The 12,514-nt window shown below is 43.5% G+C and overlaps 1 protein-coding gene across 1 annotated transcript in view; it reads right to left on the reverse strand.

Annotated features, from left to right (window-relative positions):
- LOC109891172 (guanine nucleotide-binding protein G(i) subunit alpha-2-like) overlaps nucleotides 1–12,514 on the reverse strand; it is an 89,152-nt gene that overhangs the window by 12,830 nt on the left and 63,808 nt on the right. The window contains exons 2-4 of the mRNA XM_020483510.2: nucleotides 9,198–9,240; nucleotides 4,110–4,251; nucleotides 771–931 (exon numbers count right to left, since the gene is read on the reverse strand). Of these exons, the coding sequence (XP_020339099.1) occupies nucleotides 771–931; nucleotides 4,110–4,251; nucleotides 9,198–9,240 (346 nt within the window). The remainder of the gene's footprint in view (nucleotides 1–770; nucleotides 932–4,109; nucleotides 4,252–9,197; nucleotides 9,241–12,514) is intronic.

Consider the following 12,514-nt stretch of genomic DNA (forward strand, 5'->3'; position numbering starts at 1 on the left):
TAAAGCTTGGTCGCAAATGGTCCTCCAAATGGACAATGACCCCAAGCATACTTCCAAAGTTGTGGCAAAATGGCTTAAGGACAACAAAGTCAATGAATTGTAGTGGCCATCACATAGCCCTGACCTCAATCCCATAGAAAATGTGTAGGCAGAACTGAAAAAGCATGTGTGAGCAAGGAGGCCTACAAACCTGACTCAGTTACACCAGCTCTGTCAGGAGGAATGGACCAAAATTCACCCAACTTATTGTGGGAAGCTTGTGGAAGGCTACCCGAAACGTCTGACCCCAGTTAAACAGTTTAAAGGCAAAGCTACCAAATACTAATTGAGTGTATATAAACTTCCGACTTTATCTGTTATCCCTCAATTAGCACGACTAACCGGTGCCCCCCGCACATTGACTCTGTACCGGTACCACCTGAAAATATAGCCTCGCTACTGTTATTTATCTTAAAAAAAAAAAAACATTTTTAAAAGTTCTTTACCTATCTTTTGTTTACCTAGGTCTACACCTGTTGTATTCGGCGCACATGACAAATAGTTCCATTCTACAGAGTGTGAGTAAGTTTCAGGTAGGCCATTTATGTTTTTGTAGTTTCCCCCCCAAAATTTAAAAGTTAGAAATCACACATCAAAATTGCATATCTTTGGGTACAGCCTTACAGGTACTATATGGTAACATGGAAAAGAGTAGGACCATGACAAAGTAGACTATGAGCCTGGCAGAGGTACGTAGCCAAGTGGGCAGAGTGGTGTTGGTCGTTACTCACTAGGCAGCCGAGTCGTTGAGCTGGTACTCGCGGGCGCGCGTAAAGCAACCCTGCACCCCTCCGTCGCCCCACAGCCTCTGCATGGCGTTGGACAGGTCGTCTGGCAGGATGCCCTGCTCCTCAGCAGCCCCTGAGAGGGCAAACAGCTGGCGGGCATCATCCTGGAGGCGACACAGACACACACAGGGTTAGGAATGAGTCAGACCAAGTGGAACAGACAAGAGACCTTAACTAATCAACGTTAATAAACTTGGCCATGGTAAAGCAGACAGTAATAGATCAGGTCTCACAAGGTCAATTAGACTGGAGGACACAATTAGACAGTCTGCACTACAAACAGAAGAACCATTAAACACAGTAATCATACCTATCCACTGGAGAGACTGTCCTCACTCTTTCTCAGAGCTCTGTGTGTGCGCGTGTGTGTCTGTGTGTGTTCGGGCCAGCCATACAGGTGACTCATCATTCAGAGTAGCCACAGGGGAGCACCCCAGGGCACAGCACCCCTCTGGAAGGGTCCATGAGAACAGGATGACTGAGGTAATTATACCTGTAGACACAGGCAGGTTTCCGCCAGGTCTCAGCCCTGACTTACACACATAATGTGGTATATAGCTTTCCCCTAGCATGGTCCCACGCTGACTTACGCAAGTATGTACACACAAACACACAGAGCATCAGAAGGGCCGATTACACAGCTCCCACATCACCTTAGTGCACTGCCCACAAAACCCTCTTGACCATCCCTCCATGCATCGATGCTTTCCAGGGAAAAGATGGACAAACTCTTAAAGCTGCATTGACTGAGAGGAGACATGCTGGCCTAAGTTCCATGCAGCTGGTTAACCTGTGTCTGCCCAGTCCACCCCCAGTCTAACCCAGTCCAGCCCATGAACTGGTTAATAAGTGATGGAGGCGGTTCTAAGAAGAGGAATCAAAACAAATACACCAGGTGATCAAGGCCTCTTTAAAGTAGCTCACAGGAATAGTGTGTACTTGAGTTAGTGTATTGTGTTGTCATTAAAGTCTGTGATAAACAGACTAGTTTTATGGCGACTGAAGGAGGATGACCTGTATCGTGTCAAGACTATGTCACCTGAGCCCACCTCCTCCCTTCAAGAGCCCTTAAGGTGTGCACAATAAGATAGAACAGTATGGTGTGAATAGGTGGCAAAATTACATTCCCTGGTTTTCCAGTAATCCTGGTTGGAGGATTAAGGTTTTCACATTATTCCCTCCTCATTGCGGAAATCCCCAATCCGGATTTCTGGAAAACCTGGGAATTTTTAAAAAAGTGACCGGAATTTTGCAACACTATGTGTGGAAAATGAAAACTAGCGCAGATCTCTGTTGTTACATTAAATCAAATACTTTAAACAGCCAATCTACAGAACATGTAATACATTGAACTATCTGTCACACCCTGACCATAGTTTGCTTTGTATGTTTCTATGTTTTGTTTGGTCAGGGTGTGATCTGAGTGGGCATTCTATGTTACATGTCTAGTTTGTCTATTTCTATGTTTGGCCTGATATGGTTCTCAATCAGAGGCAGGTGTTAGTCATTGTCTCTGATTGGGAACCATATTTAGGTAGCCTGTTTGGTGTTGGGTTTTGTGGGTGATTGTTCCTGTCTCTGTGTTTGCACCAGATAGGGCTGTTTTGGTGTTGCACATTTCTTGGTTTTGTTAGTCTATTCATGTATAGTTTCTTTATTAAAGAACCACTAATCACCACGCTGCGTTTTGGTACGCCTCTCCTTCGACACAAGAAAACCGTTACACTATCAGGCCAAGAGAGTAAGACACCAGAACATTTTGAGTAGCACTCCCTCTTGCAGTCTCACCCCTGGGGAGCTGCTTTGTAAAGGAAGTTAGCATGGCTGAGTTAGCCGCTGCAGCAGTGAATACACCTGATAGATATACTGCAGTGGGGGACTATAGAGAGAGCCCTGCCCCCTTCAGCACTACAGTCACTGGGAGTGGTATTAGATGAGCAAGCGTGTGTACAGATTGTTCTGAGACAGGAATAAGCCTACAGCTTATTCCTACTCCAACATTATTAACACCTAAATGACTTAACAAAAGGCCTATCTCAATAGACATGGGTGCTGTACATTGGTAGTGAATGAGATGCATTAGTCCCATACAATGTAAATCACTTTATCAACCACCATGTACAGTGGGGCAAAAAAGTATTTAGTCAGCCACCAATTGTGCAAGTTCTCCCACTTAAAGATGAGAGAGGCCTGTAATTTTCATAGGTTTACTTCAACTATGACAGACAAAATGCGATTTTTTTTCTTCAGAAAATCACATTGTAGGATTTTTAATCATGGCTCTGTTTAGAGCTAGTAAAGCAGCATAATCCACAAAGCCCATTGTTGGAGAATGTAGCCCGTCTTACGGTGTACAACATTATCATTACGAATTCATTATGTCAATCAGGTTAGGTTATAATATATAACACTGGTATAGTTTCACCGCTGTGAAGTTCTGATTTCTGTTTTTTTTTATCATTTTGAGAGACACCGACAGACCTGCAGAGATTTGTAGCAGGAATATGTCTTGCAGAGCTAGTTACCTCCAATAAACCAACTGTGACACATACCAGCGGGAGAACACTCTTCCCTCTCCATACCTCCTCTGCACCTCCTCTGCACAGGAAGTAGTACAAAATGAGGTCTTTATCTCAACACTTGATCAAATCCAAAATTGGACTTGGTCGAGAGAGTGAGCAGATCGCTCACTTAATAATACTTCTGTTTGGTTGGTAATATGAAGAACAGGAAAATATTTCATAAGATTCCTATTTGCATAGAGAGGAACTGTAAATCTTGTTTGGGAGAGACATGGGGGGTATGACTATAATTGGCTCTTACTAGGAACACATGGATAGTTTTTTATTGTTGTGTCATATCTCTCAGTAATTCCCACTGGGCAGACAGGCAGCTTAGCTCTGCAGTGGTCCCCCTAGTCTAATGACACACATGGGCAGCAGGACTGAGTACACATGGCACATCACTGGATGGTACTCACTCACTCCGCCTCATACAAGGTCTGGGAGGCTAAACTACTCAAAACTCTAATCTGTTTGGAGGCTATTGTCACATAGCACTTCAGGAAGAAGAGATACTTGAGCATAGATCATTTCCCCGTCTCACTTCAGACAGATTAGAGCTGGACTAGAGAAGAGGGATAAAGTGGAGAAGTCTGTTTTGTGAGAAGAGTGGGAGCGGTTCAAGGGCTGGTTGGCTTTTAGAGCAGCAGTGGGGTGTATGCAGAGAGAACAGTGGCTGCTCAGGTGGATGCACTCAGACGCGTGTGTGTGTGTGTCTTACCGCTCGAGCGGCCTCTTCGTAGTCGATCTTGAGGTTAGCCATTGCCTTGATGATGGCCATGATTGACTGGATGGTATTGCTGTAGACCACAGCTCTGTACTGTTTACACTCTTCTTCTGAGTAGCCATCCTCATGGATGATCCTGACAGACACAGGAGAGAGAGAGTCGGAGGGTCATTTAAACAGGAGGGAGAGAGGAGTTGGGTCATTTAAACAGGAGGGAGAGAGGGGTGGGTCATGCAATCTCCATAGCCAAGCGTTAGCTGGAGAGGTGTGGAAGATCTTGACTGGCCTGCACAGAGCCCTGACCTCAACTCCAATGAACACCTTTGGGATGAATTGGAATGCCGACTGCAAGCCAGGCCTAATCGCCCAACATCACTGCCTGATCTCACTAATGCTCTTGTGGCTGAATGGAAGCAAGTCCCTGCAGCAATGTTCCAACATCTAGTGGAAAGCCTTCCCAAAAGAGTGGAGGCTCTTATAGCAGCAAAATGGGGACAAACTCCATATTAACGCCCATGATTTTAGAATGAGATGTTCAACGAGCAGGTGTCCATATACCTTTGGTATCTAGTGTATGTGCAGATATTTGCACCATGTCATTGCTCGCTCTCTCGCTCTACTGTGAGTGCATAAGGAGCCTCTTGCTAGGTTTCACTCATATGGCGAGGGGTTGAAGCTTATTGGCTGAAACTCAAATTGCTAAGGGGCTGGGCCCACATGTGGGAAAATGTAGGGAAAATGGTGCATCACAGCTTCCAGAAAAGTCGCTTTCAAACTAGGGATTTCGTGGCTAATTGAGGTTAAACAGTAATTCTGCTCATATATGATGCATGTGTGAAAGCTGGAGGTTTACTAGTCGCCAAAGTTCCGGAGCATGTATTTAATAATTTAAACAAGTACTATCTACTTTAATCATTGGCTGTACTATGCATACTGAATACTTCATTCCAGACTGATGTTACTGGTCTGTGGGGGAAGATCCGGTCTCTGCTGAGAGGACACTACAACTAAAACAAATAGACTATAGTATGGAGGAGGGAGATGGAACAAATATGTTGATAGTAAAAAGTGGCCAGGCCAAGACAGGAGCTCCTACGCTATGAAACAAATATTTTACCCCGTCTAGTCACACCAATTCCCTCTGGGAGCATGGATTGGGCCCTGCGGTGAGGCATTCTCAATCAAACTAATTGGAATGAAAGGGAGCCTGCTAGGATGAAGGCCAAATGGGACTTAAATAATTAATTTAATGTTTTTACCTTTATTTAACTAGGCAAGTCAATGGCGGCCTAGGAACAATGGGCTAACTGCCTTGATCAGGGGCAGAAGAACAGATTTGTACCTTGTCAGCTTGTGGATTTGATCTTGCAAACTTTCAGTTACTAGTCCAACTCTCTAACCACTAGGCTACCTGCCGCCCCATGAGCTCACAAATATTCTTACAATTCAGCGAAGACAACACACCAACACACGCTGGCTGGGGAGGTTGGAGGTGAACCAGGGAGACTTATTTGTTTAAAGTCATGTTCAATTTCCCCAAAATGTAAAAAAAAACGAGATTTCATGCCGAAACAGACATTTTCCAGATGAGACTGCAAATTCCTAATAGTAATAGTCAAGAAGAACCACAGCAGAATACATTTTTATTCTGAAATCTAAGTTAAATTTCGAAATTCCGAGCAAATCAGGATGAAGCCTTTTCCTTGTTAGTGGAGCCCTCAAGTTATTTATACTAAAGGCAATTATACTGAACAAAAATATAAAACGCAACATGCAACAATTTTACTGATTTAAAGTTCATATAAGGAAATCAATGAACTGAAATTAATGAATTAATTAGGCCCTAATTTATGGATTTCACATGACTGGGCAGGGGCGCAGCCATCGGCCCACCCACTTCTGAGCGAGGCCCACCCACTGGGGAGCCAGGCCCAGTCAATCAGAATCTTTTTTTCCCCGACAAAAGGACGTTATTACAGTCAGAAAATCCCGCAAGTGAAGAAGCCGGATGTGGAGGTCCTGGGCTGGCGTGGTTACACGTGGTCTGCGGTTGTAAGGCCGGTTCTCTAAAAAGATGTTAGAGGTGGCTCATGGTAGAGAAATGAACATTAAATGATCTGGCAACAGCTCTGGTGGACGTTCCTGCAGTCAGCATGCCAATTACATGCTCCCTTAAAAAACTACCCTGTGACAAAACTACACATTTTAAAGTGGCCTTTTATTGTCCCCAACACAAGGTGCACCTGTGTAATGATCATGCTGTTCAATCAGCTTCTTGATATGCCACACCTGTCAGGTGGATGGATTATTTGGCAAAGGAGAAATGCTCACTAACAGGGATGTAAACAATGTGTGCACAAAATTGGAGCAAATGGAACATTTCTGGGATCTTTTATTTCAGCTCATGAAACATTGGACCAACACTTTACACGTTGTGTTCATATTTGTGTTCAGTATAATACAAATCATTTTCAAGTCAAAACAAGTTACTGGCTAATGGGTGACGTAGAAAGAGATTTCATCATCAGGATGGTTTTGACAGTGTTTCGCCCATGTATTACAGGGGTGTGTGTGTGGTGTGTGTGTGTGTTATTAATCCAGTGTGAAATGGTTTAATAGCGTCAGTTGAATTGATCTGTGTGAGTGGATGAAAAAGGGATTGAAAGCATGGCACGACGAGAATGTGGAGGAATAATTCAACCATTGAAGAGTGTGTGTGTGAGTGAGTGTGTGAATATATAAAGGATAATTGTGTGTGCTTGCATTGATGTGTATGTGGGGGGAAGGTGTGTGTGTGTTTCGTTATTCCAGGCAGTAACGTCTGTGTTTGTCTTCAAGAATGTCTGTGAAAGGGATTGAGGGTTTAAATGTGTGTGTGTTTTCATTTGTGAGATTGAGCAGTGGGGTTATACAGAGACAACATTGCCTCCAGAGCCAAGGTGCTCATAACCATCAGCCTAAGTCCTACAGATTTACCCCTGCGCTCCTCAAAAAACTGCATGGTTCAAGAACAGGTGAAGTAGGTGTTATAGTACACCCAGCCAGAGGCCACACAAAACAGGGGCGTGTGTTTGGCTGGATATTCAGATGCACAGGGCACCAACCAGTAACTAACCTATTCGATGTGCTTTCCAGTTTGTGCATAAATGTTTGGCATGAAAAACATGACAAAAGAGTAATGTGCTACAGAACATACAGGTCCAGATCTGCTACCAGGTTAACCTGTATCTTCTCTATATGTTCCAAATGATCCAGCGTGTCTAATAGGAAGCATCCTGTACAGCGTATACTTAAGATAACTGTATACTCTATTGTCAGAGTAGCTCCTTGGAATATGAGCTAGCAGGGAAGGAGTCAATGCATTAATCATGGTGAGAAAAACTCCTCTGGTCCATACCTTTTTGTGTGTGTGTGTGTGTGTGTGTGTGTGTGTGTGTGTGTGTGTGTGTGTGTGTGTGTGTGTGTGTGTGTGTGTGTGTGTGTGTGTGTGTGTGTGTGTGTGTGTCTGTGTCTGTGTCTGTGTCTGTGTGTGTGTGTGTGTGTGTGTCTGTGTGTGTGGCTGCCCATTCCCGGGGAGACCTCAAACCCATTAAGTAACCGTTGCGAAAGAAACAGGCTTACGACTGTAAGTATAGGAAGTATTATGCACTTTATAGATCAAATCAAATCTTATCTTAAATCACAAATGATCTTATCTTAAATCACATGCTTCGTAAACAACAGCCGTAGACTAACAGTGAAATGCTTACTTACAGGCCCTTCCCAACAATGCAGAGAGAAAAATTATAACACGAAACAATAAATACACAATGAGTAACAATAACTTGGCTATATACATGGGGTACCAGTACAGAGTCAATGTGCAGGGGTATGAGGTAATAACTTGGCTATATACATGGGGTACCAGTACAGAGTCAATGTGCAGGGGTATGAGGTAATAACTTGGCTATATAAATGGGGTACCAGTACAGAGTCAATGTGCAGGGGTATGAGGTAATAACTTGGCTATATACATGGGGTACCAGTACAGAGTCAATGTGCAGGGGTATGAGGTAATAACTTGGCTATATACATGGGGTACCAGTACAGAGTCAATGTGCAGGGGTATGAGGTAATAACTTGGCTATATACATGGGGTACCAGTACAGAGTCAATGTGCAGGGGTATGAGGTAATAACTTGGCTATATACATGGGGTACCAGTACAGAGTCAATGTGCAGGGGTATGAGGTAATAACTTGGCTATATACATGGGGTACCAGTACAGAGTCAATGTGCAGGGGTATGAGGTAATAACTTGGCTATATACATGGGGTACCAGTACAGAGTCAATGTGCAGGGGTATGAGGTAATAACTTGGCTATATACATGGGGTACCAGTACAGAGTCAATGTGCAGGGGTATGAGGTAATTGAGGTAGATATGTACATATATAGATAGGAGAAAAGTGACTAGGCAACAGATGGAGAATAAACAGGAGCAGCAGCGTATGTGATGAGTCAAAAAGGTTAGTGCAAGATGGGTCAATGCAGATAGGGTTCTGCAATAGGCAGCCCGCAGGCCAAATGATTGGATTTGGCCCCCCAAGTTTTCTGAGATTGTTCGGGGAGCGGACATTAAAGACTGTAAAATGACCAGGAAATCATTTCAAAGTGATTTTAAATTAGAACATCTATTCCCAAGTATTCCCATGCATAGATAACGAGGCATACGTGATCGTATCCCAATGTAATCAAGGTTTTAAATGATTATGTTTTTGTCAAATGTGACATCTGTTTGGGCTTCTTGTGGTCAATTTGTAGTGTAAAAATGATTTATAATTATGTTCCGGCCCCCCTATCATCCGCTGAAGAATAAAATTGGCGGAATATAATTGGGGACACCTTGTATAGATTATAGCATGAGAAAGGATATGTAGAGGATTCTGTGTAACTAGTTTAAGAATGTACTGTCCCTGTCTGCTTGTGTTGCCAATGACATCAGAGTCAGGTTGTGATATTGGGTTAATTGCTCATGCTTGACGGGAACAGCAGCAAAACAAAACAATGCGGAGACAGCCAGCCAGGCATGGAGCTCTACTTACTTCATCTGTTTCACAATAGTGCTCTTCCCTGACTCTCCAGCACCTGCACAAAGAACAAAAACAGCCAGAGGTTAAAAATACACTCCCGTTAGGAGAAATGTAAACAGGCAGCAAGCAAGGCCACCTCACATATAAACCCCCTCCTCTTCCTCAGGCCTTAACACTTACATGTATCTCTCCCTCTCCTTCCTTTCTCTGAGTTAATCCGTCTCTTTTCATATTCCTTCCAGTCGCCCCCTATCCAGTTACAGCCTAACAGTCATGTCAATCTACAGTAGTGCATAATATAAACGGTAGTATCGTTATGCCTGGAGGCCCCCTCTCCACTCAGTGGGTGCCTCACTCTGTCTCATAGGGTTTCAGAGTTTCCTACACCCAATAACTCCTGCGTCAACAGCACGGCCTGTGTGTTAACTTCAGAGGAAGCCGTAGTATTGTAACCCTCCCTCTCCACAGCCGCTGAGAGGCACTTAATCATCATTAACGTTCAATTAAAACGTTGGAGTGCTTTCACAAACAGGATATGGGCCTGTTCTTTCAGATGACGTCATGTTGCTTGTTTCATGTTCAGGGTCCATAAGAAACTCATTGGGATATTTTTCACTGCTGTACTGTTATGTTAAGTAGTTGGCTGTCTGGATTAGAGGACAGCAGCACTGAGTAGTTAACTAAACACACAGCGCTAAATGACCCGCAGTCCACCACTAGGGTCATGGTCACTCTGACCCAACAACACTCACTGTTTATATGAAGTGTGTGTCTGTGTGTCAGATCGCACGTTACCCAACAGCAACCATAATCTCCCACCAACAACACAAGCCACTGACATTCTCCATTCCATCACAACAGTGATGTGAATACAGAGCACAGAGCAGACACACAGTCAGACTGGGTGAATTCTCTCCATTTAAAACCTCCTTATAGTCCATGCTAACCGGCCAATCTAAGAGACACATCCTCTGCTCCGTTACCCATTCTAAAGAAGCCACTCTCTCAGCTCCCAACAGTTAGAAAGTCACCCTGCACTGATCTGCTCCAGTATGTGGGCTGAGTTGATAAGCTGAAATAAAGACGAGAAATGGAGGCTCCAAGCCTTGAGCGAGAATTGAAATTGTAATTTTATTCCTAACTGAACACAGAGGGAAGTGACTCAGAGACACAGTGGAAAGTGTGTGTGTAAACACATGTTTGTGCACTTGCCCATTGTGTGTGTACACTCTATACTGATTCATATCTGTATTTTCTCAAGTGCATGGTGGGGTTGAAGCAATAATACGTTATGAATAAATCATATGAGATGTGAGCCTCATAACCCATGGTTCTGTCTGAGCATGTTCACAATCCTTCAACAATAACATATTGTCTAGAGTAGATTAGAGCCACAGGCTTTGTACACAGGCAGGCACTATACAGTCCACTGTAAGGAAACTTAATAAAAAGCCGATTCCAATGTTGATTTTTCGACAGGATATTCTATAGAAATAAATGGGGGGGACAGAGAGACAGAATGCTACCAGGTTGCCTATAGAGAGTGCTACAGACTGTGGGTCCAGTGGTTACATAGAGCCAAGCTGCAAACACACTCCCAGAGAGTTCATAGACCTGTTAACACAGAGGCGTGATGTGACTGAACCCAGCTAGGCCTCCCCCCCCCCCCACACACACACATACAAATACACGCAACATATTTTTCGCCCTTCACTTGCTCTTGCCCCATTTCTTTCTCTCACGCTGTCCCTCTCCCTGCCGCCATGTTGACGATGGTAAATAGAACCTTTGGAGTTTGTCCAGTACAGCGGAGAACATTATGAGCTGTAATGACAGTACAACACTGAGGTTTATGACAACAAGAGAGGAGATCTATTGACTGGACACACAAGTATCTCCTATAGACGGATACCTTCCATACTGACCTCTGTTGTATAGGAGTACGAGGTTAGTAAGTGTGTGTGTGGGTTTGATAGATTGTGCTCTAAAAATGTGTGTGCCCTCCTGCTAAAATACCCCTGCATTGATGCTGTTTGGGGTTTTAGGCTGGGTTTCTGTATAGCACTTTGTGACATCGGCTGATGTAAAAGGTGTTTTATATATACACATCTGATTGATATGTGAAGGTAACGTTAAGATGCAATACATTGTGAAAAAGACCAAGCCCATCAAGATCACTTGGCATATAGGCTCTATAAACTGACATAAAACAACAATTGACACATCAATCGGTTCTTTCCAATTTAAGCTATTCTATAAAATGAATGCTCAATATATGGGGCATTGAACAGTCAGCCTTGTGCAGACTCTGCCGCTAGGAAACAGAATCAATAGAACAGATTTTCTGGTACTGTCTATAGTTGCTTGCTTTTTATGTCACAATATCAGGGTTCAGATCTGCAAACTGTATTGTTAGGGGATCTTAAAAACCACGATCAGTCAATGGGAAATATCATTATACTCTTGGGTCAAGTATTTCTTTTTAGGGCAATATCGGCAGAAATGTTACAAATAGGGAGGTTCAGGATCCTCATAACACATCATAGTAAAATGGAGGGATGTAATGCAAAATGAAATAGCAAAATGGCACTATACTGGGAAAGATGGGTTCATCTGTGGACATCAGAGGGTTGTAGTTAAGATCAGAATGAATGGTGTATTGGCCGCAGTGGGTGAAAATCCAGAACTTGAAGAGGAAATTATGAATGTCAATTCTTTAACTACAGGTACTGTAGATGTGAGCCAAAATAGCTGTAAGTAGCAGTAGAAGTATTGTCGTCTGTTAGCTTACTCCAATCTGGGTAGGGGTGGTAGTGTAAAAGGAAAACAAGTTTGAGAAACATAAATTAGAAATTATGCAAACAATTACAATCTATCTGCAACATTAAAGCTGAGCTAACCCCCCCCCCCCCCCCCCCCCGCCCCAAAAACACTCACAATACGTTGCCTTACTTGCTTATGTGGAAAAACAGCCAAATTGCCTACAGGGAATGCCAGTTGATGACAATGTAAACTGCCTAACTGGTTAAGCTGGAGGTAACTAGTTCCTGCACACACACTCTCAGACATGGTGGTGTGTTATCACACTGCTGCTCCTGAACCATTCCCCTGCATTAATAATGTACGGACGCATGCGCAGGCGAGCCAGCACTGCACTGAAGACCTTGAATATTTCATGTACCTGCCAACATGCAAAAGACCACTATGATGTTCACAGCACATAGTTGCATGCACACATGCAGTTGAGTCATACACAGGCATGCGTGCAAGCACATAATGTACACACATAAACAAAATAATACATTAGACTAGTGCAAACACACACACTT

Source organism: Oncorhynchus kisutch, linkage group LG5, assembly GCF_002021735.2.
Source record: "Oncorhynchus kisutch isolate 150728-3 linkage group LG5, Okis_V2, whole genome shotgun sequence".
Classification (NCBI taxonomy): domain Eukaryota; kingdom Metazoa; phylum Chordata; class Actinopteri; order Salmoniformes; family Salmonidae; genus Oncorhynchus; species Oncorhynchus kisutch.